Source organism: Conger conger, chromosome 3, assembly GCF_963514075.1.
Source record: "Conger conger chromosome 3, fConCon1.1, whole genome shotgun sequence".
NCBI classification, from domain to species: Eukaryota; Metazoa; Chordata; class Actinopteri; order Anguilliformes; family Congridae; genus Conger; species Conger conger.
Window position 1 is genome coordinate 61,145,587 of NC_083762.1, and position 17,993 is coordinate 61,163,579.

At 47.2% G+C, this 17,993-nt stretch overlaps 1 protein-coding gene across 1 annotated transcript in view; it reads left to right on the forward strand.

Annotated features, from left to right (window-relative positions):
* LOC133123174 (low-density lipoprotein receptor-related protein 1B-like) overlaps positions 1 to 17,993 on the forward strand; it is a 484,946-nt gene that overhangs the window by 335,859 nt on the left and 131,094 nt on the right. The window contains exons 42-44 of the mRNA XM_061233491.1: positions 596 to 800; positions 5,524 to 5,716; positions 17,238 to 17,363. Of these exons, the coding sequence (XP_061089475.1) occupies positions 596 to 800; positions 5,524 to 5,716; positions 17,238 to 17,363 (524 nt within the window). The remainder of the gene's footprint in view (positions 1 to 595; positions 801 to 5,523; positions 5,717 to 17,237; positions 17,364 to 17,993) is intronic.

Sequence of the window (17,993 nt, forward strand, 5' to 3'; positions counted from 1 at the left end):
CATTTTTGTTCAAAGGTCGTGTGTCCTCACCCATGTAGACTACATTTATATTACTTCTTTCCCGGCCTTGCTTTATTTTTATTACACGATTTCCACTGAAGGCTATTTCTACAAGGTTCTGCTCACTACCCTTCTCAGTGCCATTGCTCTAGATTATTGTTCTGTATGGTTTTATACTCTGTCTCCGATCCCCTACCTGTTGTTTATTTCAGGTGGACCTATCTATCTGTAAGAAACACACAAACACAAACAAAACACACACACACACACACAGATAGACCCAGACACATACACACAGATGCAGAAAGGGAAATACCCAATGCGCTAACAGCCAGCTAAAGGAAGGAGGATGCAATAGGTGCTCTACAACCAGGACAGATTACATAAGACTCCTGACCTGGACAACCTGGACAACTTCACAGGGAGTAGCCCAAAATAAGAGATGGTGGCTCACACTAGGCTTCAGTCAAGAAACACAAGTCACTGGACTATAGACTGGCCTTAACACATGAAAGTTGGATGTAGGTGTTACAGAAACCGGTTTGCGGTGCTTTGGGGTTTTTCTCCAATGGCGTTTTTCTCTTGAATGACGCAGCCTGATGTTCTGGACTAACTGGAACGAGCAGCGGCCGGCCATCATGAGGTCCACCGTGGCGGGGAACAGCATCCAGAACATCATCAGCACGGACATCCTCACCCCCAACGGCCTCACCATCGACCACAGGGCCGAGAAGCTCTACTTCTCCGACGGGAGTCTGGGGAAGATCGAGAGGTGTGAATACGACGGGTCCCACAGACACGTGAGTGCGGTTTTGACATTACATTTTTAGCTGATGCTTTTATCCAATGCGACTTGCATTGATTTGACTAAGCAGGGGCCAACCCCCCCTGGAGCAACATGAGGTTAAGGGCCTTGATCAAGGGCCCAACAGCTGCACTGATCTTATTGTGGCCACCCTGGGGTTTGAGCCACCAACCTCATTAAATTTTGTTATGTTATGTAACCTTCCAGCTCCCAATTAAGCATCCTAGCCACTAGACCAGAGGTCACCAACCCTGGTCCTGGAAAGCTACTTGGTCTGCTGGTTTTTGTTTTCACCTTAAAGTCAGCAACCTGTTGAGACCCAGGTAACCAGGTGAGGTGAGTTAACTATGTAATCATCTGCTCTAATTGATGAATTAAGTACAGAGTAATAGCGAAAACCAGCAGACCCAGTAGCTCTCCAGGACCAGGGTTGGTGACCTCTGCTATAGACTATAGGCTGGATCCAACAGAGAATTGAGTGCATGCAGTTTTCATATCTGCAGTTCTTAATGGTGGCAGCATGGTGGTGCATGGCGGCCTCATAGCAAGAAGGTCCTGGGCTCAATTCCTGGCCTGAGCATTTCTTTGTGGAGTTTGATGTTCTCCCTGTGTCTGTTTGGGTTTTATCCAGGTACTCTGGTTTCCTCCCACAGTCCAAAGATGGGCAGGTTAAGTTATTTGAAGTGAATGTGTGCATGCCCTGCAATAGATTGGCAGCCTGTCAAGGGTATATTCATACCTCTCGCCTAACGCATGCTGGGATAGGCTCCAGCACCCCCTGTGACCCTGACCAGTAATAAATTGGTTAGATAATGGATGGACGGATTGTTCTGGGAACCTCCAGAGGAAGAGAGGAAAAAAAGAAAGAACTCAAAAAGCAGTATGCAATGTGTCTAATACTGTAAATGTGTTGATATTCTAAAAGTGGGATCATTTTATGATTTTATGCACATTCATATTATTCACAAAATGAACCAGTTAAGGAGAGAAGTGAATGTGTGTGTAATTCTGATATCTGAAATAAATATGTTGAAGTTTGTGAAACATTTCATGTTAAGGGATCAGCTGAGACCGCATATACATTATTTAATTTTCAGCAAGAATGCTCTGCGATGTTTGCCGAAGCACGTGGTAAAAGGCACTGTTTGCACAGTTTTCATCTGCGACATCGCTTGATGAGAGATTGGAATTTGTTTTACAGATTTCACCTTTATGTTCATATTACTGTCTCACATTTCTCCCCATTGTGTGTGCGTAACAGAAGCGTGTTAATATTCCTCTCTTCCTTTCAGTATCCGCGTTGGTTCATGACCGCACAAAAGCAAAAGACAAAGATTGATGGCCTCCCCCATTCGTTCTAACAATACCTCATTACTTTGAGATTAAACGTTCGGGAGAATCTGTATGCCAGTTGGACGCGCAAATCGCAAAGATTTTGGCGAGCGGCAACCCGTTCTCAGAGCTGTCATGGTTTGTGGTACTCCGGAAACCAGTTCATTTAAAATTTGAAAAACAATGGACCCGCACAATAAAACAATAAATCCATTCTGAAATGTCAAGTGGCTAATGCCCCTTTGAAATAAAAAAGGCAGCAGTGGTATTATGTCCAATTCGTGTCAAGCTAATAGGTTTTTTTTTCCACAGTCACACAATGGAAAGCCTCAATGGGACCCTTCTGTATGTCTTTAAATGTAGTGCATCAAAGGCCTTTGCCAGCTCGGGAACGAACAGCAGGCTTAATTACGCCGCTAATTCCCTTTCAAACGAAGAGGCGAGCGCGTCGACGGCCTTCCTGGTCTTATCTGAGGGAGGCAGTGCATAATTCATGAGGAAAATGCTGCGTGGGTCTTCATTTCCCCCTTTTGCTCTTTTTAAAATATATTTATTTGTTTTTTTATGTTTTAATGGGTTGGGGGATCCATTAAAGTCTGGTAATTTAGCACTTGTAATGGATGTGTGACTGCCGCAGTGGAGTAGCTACTAGCGGGCTTGTCGACTAAAGCTGTGACTGGCACGTGATCTTTCTCGCCCCCTCCCTGACAAACACGCAACGCACACACGCTGACGAGCGCAGGCATCTATTCTCGTTTGAGGTCTGTCAATGGCAGTGCCTCACCTTGGAATATATGGTTCTAGCTGCGTTCTGAGAGCTTTTGAAATATTGAGTTACAAAGATTCCAAAATGAATGGGCTCCAAGCAGATATAACCATTTTGCCATTTTGCTATTTTATATACTATTTATGTGTAAAAATTTATTTATTTATTTATTTATTTATTTAATGAATTTACTTTTACATTACTTGTCCATTAATCTGATCTTTTGCACTTGTATTGGACTGCATGTAGTGCAGTACTGACTAGCAAGCTTGTCGACTGAAGCTTTGACAGGCACATGGCCCCAACCCCTCTAAACATGGAAACACACAACACGCATGCAGACAAGCACAGGCATCTATTTTTGCATATATATATTTAGCGTCCTTTGAACAACAACATATTCATGGCACTAACTATTTTTTGTCAAAAATGTACAATAAAGTTACAACGTTATAGTAGTCTCGAGTGAATTGCTTTCATTCGACATTTGCCCCTACTGTCACTCAACATTTAACTCACAGTGAAATAAAATGCATTTGTACATTCATACAAATACAGGTTGGCCAGTTCAATTATCTGCAGTATTAAACTGTCAAACTGTGTTCATACAGAAAGAAACACTTCTATTTTTAATCAAAGTTAACAATGAATGTTGCTTTAATACTGGGTCTAATCAAAATAATAAGTGAGTGTGTGTGCTTGAATGTGCATGTGTGTGTGTGTGTGTGTGTGTGTGTGTGTATGTGCGTGTGTGGATTGGGGGGTGGAGGGTGTTATAACAGCTTGAAAATAGTGTTATGACACCTTCTCCATGAGTGCTTTAGAGCAGCAGGAAAGAGAAAGGAACAGCTCCCAGTTTTCTGCTTATAAGCTCATGTTTCTTATCACACCCGGATAACTCACTTACAGCAGGGCGCCTCACCAATACATAATTCTGTCCTGTAGAAATCTTGAGAAACCCAATAAAATCTTACAGTAAGAGGCTCATTCGTTTGTCTGCAACACTTCTCCCTGTTTTGTTCAGCCTTCATCACCCAACACTGTAAAGTACTGCAAGTCACCCAACTGTAAATAACAGGCCACTTAGAACTATGAAACAGTGATGCAGTTGAGCTGAAGTACTTAAGCTTTTCTCGCGATCAGTTCCTCGCCAAATTCAGAGTTAGTGGCAGGGTGTATCAGATCTAGCTTGTTTGGTTGGTGTTTTAATAAGTATCCCAAATCGTTGGCTTGGAATGTGACCAAAAGAGAGGGCTTCCTGGTGGTAATGGTTTGAAATACTATCTTTTCCAACTCTCAAGCTGACGCTAATACACTCAGAGAGCTGTAGCAAATAAACTCCGCTAAATAAGTAACAAACATTGCTGCAAGAAATATCTGAAAAAAAAAAACGTGTTTGTAGTTAAAAAAAAAAAAAAGATACACTCTCGCAGTGAACAATACTACAATACGCATTAATATTCCATTCATTATTGACATTCCAAAATGGAAAATGGAAAATATTTGCGTAACCAAGGTGCGGGTCAGTTGAACACACCTAATTAAAAAGCTATGTCATTATAATTGGATTATTAGAAACACGCTATTAGACGCACAAAGTGCTGGGAGCGTAGACAGCTAATTTTCCCTGATACGCTCTCTTCAGAACCATCTGTCATTGTCCCCTTCTGTTTTTTTCCCCCTCCATTTTCTACCCTCGATGTTGCCGGTTGCTGAGTATTTGCACGCGCGCGGTGCTTTTAATGAACACCTGTCTCGTTAGGCAATCTATCACGCAGGAGTTAACGCAAGCGTGTTCGGAGCGCGTCCTCCTAATGGGGAAAAGTGGGAATCCGCAGGACGCCCTGTCGATCCCTGCCCGATCATTCCCAAAAGGAACGGGTGATGCGTCTTCGCGTCTGTCGCCGTGACAGTTTCATTTACACCCGTCGCCGTCCGGGTTAATCGTTAATTAGCCGAGCGATAGCGAAGCAATATCGCTTCTCACATGCGGACGTTTTTTTAAATGTTCTTTGTTTATTTATTAATCTATTTACTTGCGTACTTTATTCACTTTATTTATCAGACAAATAGTTCAAATAGTTTTCGTTGATTCAAATTCTTTTCTGTGCTCTATTGATCTGGGCCTGGTGCATTTGAGCCTGCTAGGAGGAACAGATGGACTGGGTTTGAACTTTTGGGATCATTTCATGTGTTACATACACCAGAAAAGCTTAGTCAAATGCAGAAAAGTATTTGAATCCTAAACAAAGGATATTTTTTGGGAGTTTATCACATGGCAGGATTAATGAGTTAGCTGGATGAATTCACAGAGTAAAATCGGAACTATTCCAAAACTGGAAAATGGACTGAAGTAAAAACAGTTGTTCTGGATTTTACTCTGTGAACTTATCCAACTATGTCAGTAATCTTACTTCTTGATAAACCCCCCAGGTCTGTTATGTGTGTATTTACTCATGTATTTACCTTTAAAATGTATTTTTTAAATTGTAATAATAGCATTTAATACAGTCATTCATTTTTTAATATATTTTCATTGTGAGTGAGTTTGTTCTTTTCCCAGTGCAGCAGTCGAAGTTTGATAAACAGCAGTCGAACATCTTTCCGGTTTGAATTGTAGGTGATTGTGAAGGCGGGGCCCGGAACGTTCTTCGGCCTGGCTATTTACGGCGACTTTATCTTCTGGTCCGATTGGGTGCGAAGAGCCGTGCTACGCTCCAATAAGTACACGGGCGGAGACATGAAAGTGCTCCGAGCAGACATTCCGCACCAGCCAATGGGAATAGTCGCTGTGGCCAATGACACCAACAGCTGTGAGTATTCATCCTTGAAGCTGCCTTCTGAAGCGTGTTTGTGTGTGTGTTTGGTGTTTGGTGTGCATGTGTGTGTGTGTGTGTGTGTTGTGCATGTATGTGTGTATGCACGTGTGTGTGTCTGTGTGTCTGTCTGTGTGTGTTTTTTTTAATGTTTGCATCCGTGTATGTTGTGTTTGTATGCATATGTGTGTGTGTGTGTTTGTTTGTGCATGTTTTGTGTGTTGTGCATGCATGTGTGTGTGTGTTATGTGCGTGTATGTGTGTGTGTGTGTGTGCGTGCCTGTGTGTTTGTGTTTGCATGTTTATTGTGTTGTGTGTGTGTGTGTGTGTGTGTGTGTGTGTGTGCATGTGTATGTTTATTCCTTCTTTGCCTATGTTTGTGTACACACAGATTTGTGCGTGTTTGTCTGTGGCAAGCAGTTTGTTCCTCACTGCTGGCTTGTATCAAATCTATTAGTCAATGTGACAGCACTAATGGCCAGAACAGTCTCAATGAATGCGTTGTACTTCTCTTTGATACTGCGTGTTTCCCGACATTTAGAGTAATTACAGCAGCATGTTTGCTAATGTCGATGTTTTAGGAACAATTCCAGGGTTTGTTTTGACATCGCATTTTGGTTGGCTGCTAAACGCATAAATTAATGCGCAAATAAACACATTAATATATTTGTTACAGATAATATTAAAAGTAACCCAGATTAGATTTGAAAATCTCAATGCTGCCGAGCTCCCCTAGGCTTGCTGTTTAGCATACTGAGAAGTGCTTTCTGTGTTAATTTGCATCATTAGCAAAAGCAATTGCAGGACTACTGGATTTGACACGCTCAGTAGTACCCACAAATGACCAATAATAGCCTTTGGTACTCAAGGAAAGCGTTCATTTGTACCGTAGATTACCCCTATCTGCCATTAAATTGTGATTTCTTCTCAACGCAGTCTTCTGCCCACAGGATCACCTCGCGTGTAAGCAACACTCATCTGTGACTGTGGGTCAGCATAAAAGAAAAACGCTGAACAAGTACTGCTGCAGTTGGTCATAGAGTTGCAGTGGGAGAGAGGGTTTCAGTCTGGTATTCCCAGCCTTGTATTACTACCATTCCCTGCATGATATTACCGACTTCATCTCCCAGCAGCGAAGCATTGGCTTGAACAGGCGACCTACCTGTGTCAGATACAGCAGCTGCGTGGTCCTCCAGGCCACTTTCTGCACAGCTCAGATAGTCAATTGCAGAGTGATCTTTTCGCCTCACTGGGGAGTTTTCTTTTTTACCTCATGTGCTCGCTATGTTTTTGTAAAACATTTATTTATTAATTAATTTGTTTGTTTCTTTTTGTTTGTTTATTTATTGCCATTCTGATACTCCGTTTGTGATCATTTAATTTAATTGAATTGAGTGAAACATGCAAGCCAGCAATGGGGTTCGCCTCCAGTTTTGTTTTCGTAATTCAAAAGAAAGTTGTTTTTAAAAATAAAAGAACACTTGTCATGTAAAAACTTCCGGGTACAGTGGTACCCATTGTTCTATGAGTTATTAGCGAGCTTTAAGCTCTATGGGAATTGGATTTTATCCAATCTCGAGACTGAAAACGATCTACGCAACGCCATCTTGATGGCCAATCAGGGCAAAGATGCGCTTTAGCGACCGAATTTGCATACGGTGGCTATATAAGCGACATCGCAGGCCGTCATTCTTTCTTCGAGACAAATTTTCAGCGAAGGAAAGAGACAGGGCCTGTGAAGCTTAAAGCTCGCTAATAACTCATAGAACAATGGGTACCACTGTACCCGGAAGTTCTATTTCTTTATTAGCTTCACTTTAAGCTCTATGGGAACCCTATAGCCCACGCCCTGTCGTCAACATCAGCCCCCTGATGCAGAACAACAGGCGATGGCAGTGATAGCCAATCAAGAGGGGCTCCCCTCAATAGCCAGCCCTTTTTTATGCATGAAAAAAAGGGGGACTGTATAAACCGAGGAGCCACAACCATCCCCAGCGCTCGGTTCATGTAAACCAGCTACCGAATACCCAAGCCGGGAGATGGCCAATATAAACATGCACGCCTCTAGCCACCGCGTAGAGGCGTTGCACATAATGTGTTTGAGCAGCAGCTACGTCCGATTGGATGCTGAGCTCAGGACTGCATGCGCCACCGACGGTGTCGATGCATCCAGCAGATAGAAACGCACAAAGGCGCATGGCGAACTCCATGACGCCGCTGTACAAATGTCCTGCACACTGACCCCTTTAAAAAGTGCCCGAGAAGCTGCCATGCTTCGAGTAGAGTGGGCGCGAACCTCCGACAGAGGGGGCAAGCCCATACACTCATACGCCCAGTTGATTGCGTCAGTAAGCCAATGGGAAAATCTCTGTGCCGTAACAGGTTTTCCCTTAGCAGCAGCACCATAACAGACAAACAGCTGATCTGCTTGTCGAATAGGCTGCGAATGTCGTACGTATATCGACAGAGCACGCACTGGGCAAAGTTTATGCAGCATAGCATCCTCCTCATCGTCATGAGGAGGGGGCTTGAAAGCCACCAGGTCCAATACCCGTGAGCGGAAGGACGTGGTGATTACCTTCGGGGTAAACGCAGGGTTCGGTCTCAGCACGACTCTGTCAGATCCTGAAAAGGAGAGACAGTCCGGGTGCACAGACAAGGCGCATAAATCGCTTACTCGCTTAGCAGAAACTAGCGCAGTAAGCAGCGCTACCTTAAGGGACAAAGCTCTCCACTCAACGCTCTCCAGCGGTTCGAAAGGAGGGCTGCACAAGGCTTTTAGTACCACCGTTAAGTCCCACTGCGGAACACGGGGTGGGGCCACGGGTTTCAGACGCCGGACGCCCTGGATAAAACGCTTTACCAGGGGGTGGGCAGCCACCGTAGAGCCACTATAGCCAGTATGGCACGCAGAAATTGCGAAGACATACCCCCTTAACGTGGACAAAGATAACCCCTTATCAAGTAGGCTCTGCACAAAGTTGAGCACTACGGATACAGGGCACACCAGGGGGTCCTGAGAGCGTTCGAGACACCAAGTCTCGAAGGCCTCCCATCTGCCTTTATAAGCCATTGTAGTTGAGATAGCGCGAGCATGCGCTGCTCCTAACAGGGGCCAAGCCGTGAGGCGCAGCCTGCTTGGGTGGGGATGAAAAATGGTCCCCGCCCCCTGAGACAGGAGGTCCCGGCGCTGGGGAAGTCGCCACGGGACGTCGGTCAGCAGCAGGGCTACATCGGCCATCCACTGTTTGTGCGGCCAATCTGGCGCGATCAAAATCAGGGGTTTCCTCTCCTCTCTCGCTTTGGCTAGTACCTGCGGTACCAGACCAAAGGGAGGGAAGGCATAAAGGAGGCCCTTGGGCCAGCAATGGGCTAGCGCGTCCACTCCCAGTGGGGGCGAGCCGGTTGCTGTCATCGCAAACCATAATGGGCAATGCGCATTCTGTCGGGAGGCGAATAAATCCACTCTCGCTTTCCCAAAGCGTGACCACACCTCCGCTACCACGAGTGGGTGAAGACACCACTCTAGGGGGGAGGGACCGCCCCGAGACAAGAGGTCTGCGCCGCAGTTCAGCTGCCCCGGGACGTAGAGCGCCCGTAAGGAGCGAACTCGCGGGTATGCCCAAGTCCAGATCCTCACCGCCAGCCGGTGTAGATGTGGACATTTGGTGCCGCCCTGTCGGTTTACGTAAGCGACTGTCGCTTTGTTGTCGCTTCTGATTAGAACGTGTCTGCCCCGAAGAAGGGGTTCGAAACGTTGTAATGCAAGCCATACTGCTGTGATCTCCAGCACATTGATATGAGGCAGAGGAGGGTTCCACAACCCGCTCGCCATCATTCCATTGCAGACCGCCCCCCACCCCTTGGTGGAGGCGTCTGTGTATACAGGGACATGAGTGGAGATAGCGCCCATTGGCACACCGACACTCAGCATTCGCCCATCTCGCCAGTGCGAGAGTGCTCTCACAACCGACTGCGGAATGCGAAACAGCTTTGCGCGGTCTCTCATTGGATCGAAATGCATTCGCTTGAGCCAGAGTTGCACCGGTCTCATGCGTAGCAATCCCAACGGAACCACGGCGATTGCTGCCGCCATTAAACCCAACAGGCGCATAATCGTGATTCCACTGATGCAGCGACCTGGGAGAAATCGGCAAGCGTGGCCTCTCAGGGAAGCAATTCTCTCCTGAGAGAGACGCGCCGTCATTGACAATGAGTTCAGCCGGAGCCCTAGGTACTGAATACACTGGCTCGGGGTGAAAACACTCGTCGCGGTTGATGGTGAAACCCAATCCTTCGATGTGGGTTATCAGCATCTCTGTGTGTTTCGCAGCCAACTCCCTGGAAGGGGCTAACACAAGCCAGTCGTCCAGATACGTTAAAACACGTATGCCCTGTTGTCGCAACGGGGCGATAGCAGCCCGCGCCACCATTTCGAAGGTGCGGGGTGCCAGGGACAGACCGAATGGGAGTTTAGTAAATTCGTACGCTCTTCCCAGAAAAGCGAAACGAAGGTACTGCCAATGGCGCTGCACAATGTTCACATGGAAGTAAGCGTCTTTTAAATCTACGAGCGTGAACCAGTCCCCTTGGCTGATTGAGCTCATTACGCGCTTGTGCGTTAGCATCTGAAAACGTCGTTTCACCAAATGACGGTTCAGAGCTCGCAGGTCCAGTATTGGTCTCACACCGCCGTCTTTCTTTGGAACGAGGAAATAAAGGGAATAAAACCCTCGCATTTCGTCGTGTTTGGGGACTAGGCGGATCGCGCTTTTTGCCAAGAGAGTCTCTATCTCTTGGGAAAGTGCGCTGTTTAGATGCAGGGGCATATTCGTTTCCCTTACTCCTACAAAAGGAGGAGGGGGGACAGCGAACTGTAACGCGTAGCCCGCTCTGATTACAGTACTGAGCCATGGCGTCAGCTTGCACTTCCGAGTCCAAGCACAAAGGTTGAACGCGGACCTGGTTGAAAGCAGTGCAGACTGTACCACGGGCTTCTGAATCTGCAGAAGCCCGGCTCTTAAGTGGGGGCGGGGTCGAATTCGAGCCAGCGACCTGGTGCTTATCTGTGATAGGCCGACGTAGAGTCCTGGCCGGCTTCGATTCTGAGCCGGCGAGGACTCCAATACTGCCTGAATGTCGGGGAAAAAGGCCCCTTTTGACTGAGAAATCACCAAGCGCTGATGCCAGCTTTGAGGCAGAGGGCAAGGGGAATGTTTGTGTAACAATAGGGGGAGTGTGCTTCGTGACTGTAAGGGCGAAACTCGCTCCCGAGTAGGCGCTAGTAAAGTCAGTGATACAGGAGGGGTGTCCGGTCCACTCGACCGGATCGCCTCGATGACACTCTCCCGCGGAGATTCAGGAACGCTTCTGGGCTTTCGATTGAGGCGGGTGAGCCCTGGGTGCAGCAGGGTTGAACGGCTTCGTCCAAGCCTTGCCGCTAGCAATAGTGGTAGCGTCTCTACGGCCACCGGGCTGCTCCTCAATTGAGCGCCGGGCTGACGACACAGGAGTACGGCGAGTCTTAGACCACGAACGGCGATCCTGGCGTCTTGCATCTGAAGCAAGAGGCAGGTGCTTCTGCAGAGTGGGTCTCTCCTCATCCAGTCGCTTAAACCTCGCTATCGCTTCGGTCACCGCTGGACCGAAGAGACCGTCGAGAGAGACTGGGGCATCGAGGAGGGGGACCTTGTCCGCTTCAGGGAGTGCCGAGTTCGCTAGCCATAAGTGCCGGAGAGAGGCTACACTCCAGCCCATAATCCGTCCAAAATCCTGTGCCAACCCCTGGGTGAGGTGCAGGATTGCGCCCGCGTTCTTCCTCAGCTCGGCAGAAACATCATCTACGAGGGAGGAAGTAAGGGACTCGATGAAGTTCGTCTGTGCTATCGCTAGGATAGCAAGATTGTTCGTTGCATCGGCACCTTGGGAACCGCAGATAAACGAACGTTCAGACAAGGCAGCTGATATCTGCCCAGACCGAGTGGGAAGGTTAGGCTTCCTTGCGCTCCACCTTGCTGTGGGGGCGAGGAGATGAGTAGCCAAGGAATCTTCGAGTCGCGGAACCCCCTCCGTCTGAAGCTTTTGTCGGCCTGACACCACCGTGAAAGGCGAAAAAGACACTACCGGGGCTTTCGTAGAGAAAGGCTTATCCCAGGTTAGCTGCACGTAGTGCTGCACAGACGGGCAGACAGGGGTCGGTTGCACACCGTGCCTCGGTGTGTCGCGCCTGTACACTGGAGCCACCAGCTGGTTTACAGGCGCTGCAGGAGGAGGGGGCCAGGGGAGCTCCGCTCTGGTCGCCGCCGCTTTCATCACGACCGGAAAGTCTTTCAACAGGGAGGGGTGGTGCTCCAACTCACCCGTCGCCGTTGGGATAGCGACAGAGCCGGAAGGCTCCAAACTGTCGTCTGGAAGCATCTCCTGGTCACTAGAGTGGAGAAGGAGGTCGTCGTCCTCGTCCCCAGAGCTGTTAGCGAGGGTCAGGAGCGCCTCTTCCAGATGGGCCGTGTCAGACGGAACCCTGCCATCGCGCAGGTTCGGTCTGTCCTCCTGAGAGTGCATGGCAAAAGGCTCCGGGAAGTCAGCCCAACTGGCGTCTTCGCGGTGCATGCTTGCCCGGCGCAGTAGCTCCTGCGCCCCGAGTGCAGCGCAGGCGGTGCAGGTCACCTTAGTTAAGGCCGCGAGAGCATGGGTCTCGCCGAGACACATAACGCAAGCAGTGTGAGGGTCCGTACCCTCCACGGCTGCGTCGCACCCTTGGCACCGCTTCATGGCGAATCTTCGAGCTCGACGTCGTCTAGCGAGGGCCTTTGAGTCGGGAAAAAAAGCTCCTTCCTCACAGCGGCGCGTTTCTGCTCGCAGACGAAGAACTTCGGCGTGGTAGAAACGTAAGTCTCCAGCTAGGTTGCTAACCTTGCGCTGAAAATTTGAGAAGAAAGAATGACGGCCTGCGATGTCGCTTATATAGCCACCGTATGCAAATTCGGTCGCTAAAGCGCATCTTTGCCCTGATTGGCCATCAAGATGGCGTTGCGTAGATCGTTTTCAGTCTCGAGATTGGATAAAATCCAATTCCCATAGAGCTTAAAGTGAAGCTAATAAAGAAATAGAACAAGATTTCTCTGAAAAAAGGTAAAAAGGAGGCTTTGATAAGTACAGTACGTCCATCCATGGGGGAGATAGGTCACCAGCACCTCCTGCCAATGGAAGGTGCCCTTCAGAGGACAAACTGTTGACTCAGTGCACTGCAGAACTGGCAACCGCAGACCTCCGTCTGACAGGAGGCGCCACCTCCGAGCTCAGGGGAGGCTCCCGTCGGCGCCGCTGGGTAATCTTAATTTCAAGGTGTCGGAGACGCGCTTTTCACACGCTCGCCGAGAAAATTACCGCTCCATTCCCGCTCCCCCGCTCCGACCGGTGGGAATCGCGGGTGAGAAGCGGAGGGCTGCCCGACGGGAACGGCGCCAGATTGAGTCGCGGGAAACCGAACTTATAACCGGCGCGGACCTTCAGTCGTCTCCCCAGTGCTCACAGCCTCGGCGCGTTAATTTAGAGAGCGCCGTTATACCAATAAAGTTATGGCCCGCAGGATTTCTTTACGTCCGTCAGAGCTGTCTGTCAGCTGTCGGGTGAGGAAACGCCAGCGCTGCGTTTGTACTCCGGCGCAGTTTCGAAAGGCACAACGGAAGGGAAAAATCATCGCCCATAATTCAAAACCTTCTAATTTTGTTGTTTATAGGGCACTAAATATACAGTGTGTGTGACATTTACACAAAAATTCTGTTTTAAAGTATGAAAAAAATGCTAAATGTAAAAGGCTCTATCTGCTTGGAGCCAATACACTTTGCTATCTTTGAAGCTCAATATCTCAAAACCATTCAAAACCTTGTAACTCCAAGGTCACAAATGATTAAATGAGCGTTTTAGCTAAGCGAAGCCCGTTGGGCTGTGGTTATGTAGACTTTTGAACATTTTGTGAATGATTGACACCGTGCCGTCCTGCGTTGTGTCCACTGCATGGTCCGCATCAGTTAAATTATTCAGAGCATCCCTTTTTCCCTCCTGCGTGTGGTCAACTATTTCAATGCAAAAACGTTTTTGAAACCGTGCCATAATAGCAATAGCATAAAAGTATTATGCTTGTTCTGGGCCAATTCGCAACTTTGTGTTGCGCAGCTGACAATTCAGTGTTTTACTCTGTTCATATTGATTATTATCTCCTTTGTACACACCAACTGTATACAATAACTTTGTACACACTAACTTATTAGGTAAATTTGCTTACCAGCTTGTAAATTAAAATATTTAATCAGCCAATCTTGTGGCAGCAACCAAATGCATAAAAGCATGCAGACGTGGTCAAGTGGTTCAGGTGTTTTTTCAGACCAAATGTCAGAATTGGGACTTCGACCGTGGAGTGATTGTTGGTGCCAGTTAGGGTGGTTTGAATATCTCTGGGATCTGCTGATCTCCTGGGATTTTCACACATAACAGTCTACAGAGTTGTAGAGAATAGTGCAGAAACCATCCAGTGAGCACCAGTTGTGAGGGCAAAAATGTCTTGTTGATGACAGAGGTCAGTGAGGATGGGCCAGATTGGTCAAAGCTGACAGGAAGGTGACAGTAATGCAAATAACCACACATTACAACAGTGGTATGCAGAAGAGCATCTCTGAACATGCAACGCATCAAACCTATATACACTCAGTGACTACTTCATTAGATAGACCTGAGCTCATTAATACAAATATCTATTCAGCCAATCATGCGACAGCAACTCAATGCATTTGAGGTCAAGAGGTTCAGTTGTGGTTCAAACCAAAATCACAAAGGGGAAGAAATTTGATCTAAGTGACTTTGATCGTGGAATGATTGCCAGCGTCAGATGGGGTGATATGAGTATCTTAGAAACTTCTGATCTTCTGCAATTATCAAACACAACAGTCTAGAGTTTACAGAGAATGCTATGAAAAACAAAAAAACATCCAGCAAGCAGCAGTTCTATGGCCGAAAGAGTGTTGTTAATGAGAGAGGTCAGAGGAGAACGGCCGGACTGGTTCAAGCTGACAGGAAGCCGATAGTAGCTTAGTAACCACACGTTACAACAGTGGCATGCTGAAGAGCATCACAACATGTCCAACCTAAATTAGCCTGCTGTTGATATTTGTCCTGGAGGGTCATAGCACTGATATGTTCCACTCTATGCACTGTGTAACTGAAACATCGTGTCTCTGATTCTTTTTGGTCCTCAGGTTATGAACTTGAATCATGTGAAGAGGCTGTTGCTATTTACATGCCAAATTTACATAATCCCTGATGTGACTTCTCTCTAGCTGTTACATTACAGGTCTGAGTGTGATAGCAGATGTGCCTTTTTGTGTTTTTTGAAGAGAGGATATAATATAATATAATGGGGCTGAATATAATATTTTAATAAATCATTCTTGGCATGAGATAGTACCTGTCGTGCACACGATAGCATTCATGGTGTGCATGAGTGCTCATCTCCTGCTTGAAATAAGCTGCAGCATACATGCATATTGAAAATGTATATTTGTTTATACAATCATCTTACTTTGAGTTCAAATGTAACATTGTCAATCATTTAAAACTGATATTGAAATCAAGAAGAAATTCAAATAAAGGAATTGGAATAGGACTGAACTGAGACTTGTACAAGTGTTGTCACCACCTTGCAGCAGTACACATTGCTGCAATGGCTAATTGTGGCTAAAGCTATCTACACTAGCTTAATGTCCTGCTTGAGAGGACCCTTGGAAATTGACATGAATAAGCTAGCTAGCAGGCTAAATGTGAAGTCCTTAATTTCGTTCCAACTTGGTAGTTACCCAATTAGCCACGCTGAAAGCAGCGTTGCTCATTTAGCCAGTCTGAATTGTCACATTTACAGCTTACCCAAATAAAATGGACGCCCTTTGGCGATGTGCCGGCGACACGCACACACTTCCTAACAATCGGTTGGCGCGCGTGGCGTTGGCACTGCGCAGGATCCCCAGCGGTTCCCGCTGTGCGCGTGTGGCGTCGGGGAAGAAGTCCAAGCCCACGGTACCGTTGGGATGTCCCCTGGCGCCCGGTGCACGTGGTGCTACAACGTGGGTTTGGCATCGTGCAGTGGGAGGCAATCGGGATGGTGTTTGTGTTGGGAAGTGTCGCTGGTCCCCGGGCCCCTGGCACGGCGGCCGGCCCTGGGAGCTTCAGATCAGTGCGCCTGGTTTAACTCCTCCGCGCCGTAAGGTGGCTGCTTCTCGCTGGCGAGCCGCGGTCGTCCTTGAAGTGTTTGAAGCCGAGGAGGGTTTCGACGAAAGCGGTCTTAAAGAGGCCTGGTGTGTGTGTGTGGGAGGGTTATGTGCATGGGGGTTGTGTGTGTGTGTGTGTGCATGTGTGCGTGTGCGCATGTCTGTGTGTGTGTGCGCACATGCCTGCTAGTGTGCGTATGTATGGCCACACGTGTTGTGCACATATGTTTTGTGTGTGTGTCTGTGCAGGTTGTGGGTCTGTGAGAGTGTTTGTGTCTGTGTGTGTGTGCGTATGTGCCAATTTTGCAAGCGTGCAATCATGTGTACGTGCCCATGCATTTTCACACACGTTTCATGCATGTGTGTATGTGGCAGCTGTATGCATGCATGCGAGCTTGTGTATGTGTGTATTCATACAAGAATTCATGCTTTTGAATATACGATAGATAGTAACACTTTTGCTGTGTGTTATTTAATGTGTGCGTGTGTGTATATGCTAGACGTGTGGATGTGTATGTGTGTCATTTATGAGAACATATTGTTCTAAACTCCAAACTAAAGTCATCTTAAAAGTGTGTGACACCAGGGGTTAGTCCACTGAGAACCAGGCCCTTCAAGAGATCACCAGTCGCTTCTGGCTAACATGGTTTATTCTGGGAGTTGCAGAGAGAGTCCTTCAGAAGGCTGTTTCTATAGCAGTAGGAGACACAGTGTATGTTGCAACAGCTGAAATCCTAGAAGCTCATTGCTATAACTTCATAATAATGGGACCACAGCCTTTAACAAGAAGGAAACTTGGAGTCTCAGTTGCTCCGTGAATTAGCCTTTCATTTAATTGTGTTCACTGTAATTAAAACCTTTGGTCACACTTTACAATAAAGATAAAGATTTCCCATCTGTTAATGTATTTGTTAGATACTAACTAATGTATTAGTCAGATTAATATTTATGTTAGCCAACCATAGGATTAACTTATACTTAGTTAACCATTAACAAATGCATTAACTGTTTTTCCTTTCATTACAGTATAAATTAGCATTAAGGAATGTAGTTGTTAACATGAATTAATGATGTATGATGTACAAATACATAAACAAAGCTGTACTGATTAGCTTCTCCATAGCTAGTTAGGGAACAACTAGTTGTTAGTTAATGCCAATTTATATAATCTTATTGTAAAGTTTTACCAAAACTTATGTTGTCAGTGATGAGTGTTAATGCGCTATCTTCAGCAGAATGTCACAGATGTCTCCGTTTCGCAGGTGAAGTGTCTCCCTGCCGTGCGATGAACGGGGGCTGTGGTGACCTTTGCCTCTTGACCCCGAACGGCACGGTGAACTGCAGCTGCAGGGGTCAGCGCGTGCTCCTGGACGACAACCGCTGCGTGTGTAAGTCTCCGTATCGCTTCACCGTCTCTTCAGTCGCTCCCCGCCTGCCCTCCGTGGTGGCGAAGGCACGTGTTCCGGGTTAAGCCGGGCGAAAATGAAATCGGAAATAACAGACTTATAAAAGGACAAAAGCCGTACTCGACGAAGCGCAATTTAATCCCGTAGAGAGGTGCCGGTCCTTTTGCCTAATAGCCCCGGAAGCAACGGACCGAAAGGAGCACTTGGCCACGAGTTAGAGCAACATGATCTCCAGAGGAAAAGACACACGAGGCATTTAGTGTTAATGAACTTATCTGCACTGGAAATCGGTTGCGGGGAAGACAAACGCCGTGCGCCGGGTTTAAATCCAGCTGGCTTTTACACGCCCGCCCCATTAAATAGAGCAGTGATACGACAGCGGACAAGGTAAACATAGGCAGAGTAGATTTATTTTACTGTTCACCGACATCCCCTGAAGAACCGGCCTTTTTGCTACCCTAAGCAGAAAACACACCGTCTACTGTACGCAGACAGGACTGCTGGCAGAGGTAATTTCGGAGAAATGAGAGGCGCTGTTTCTGAGACAGCCGGGGGTGAGCCAGCCAGCCCAGTGCTTCTTGTAAAGCCGGTATAATACTCACTAATCTATTT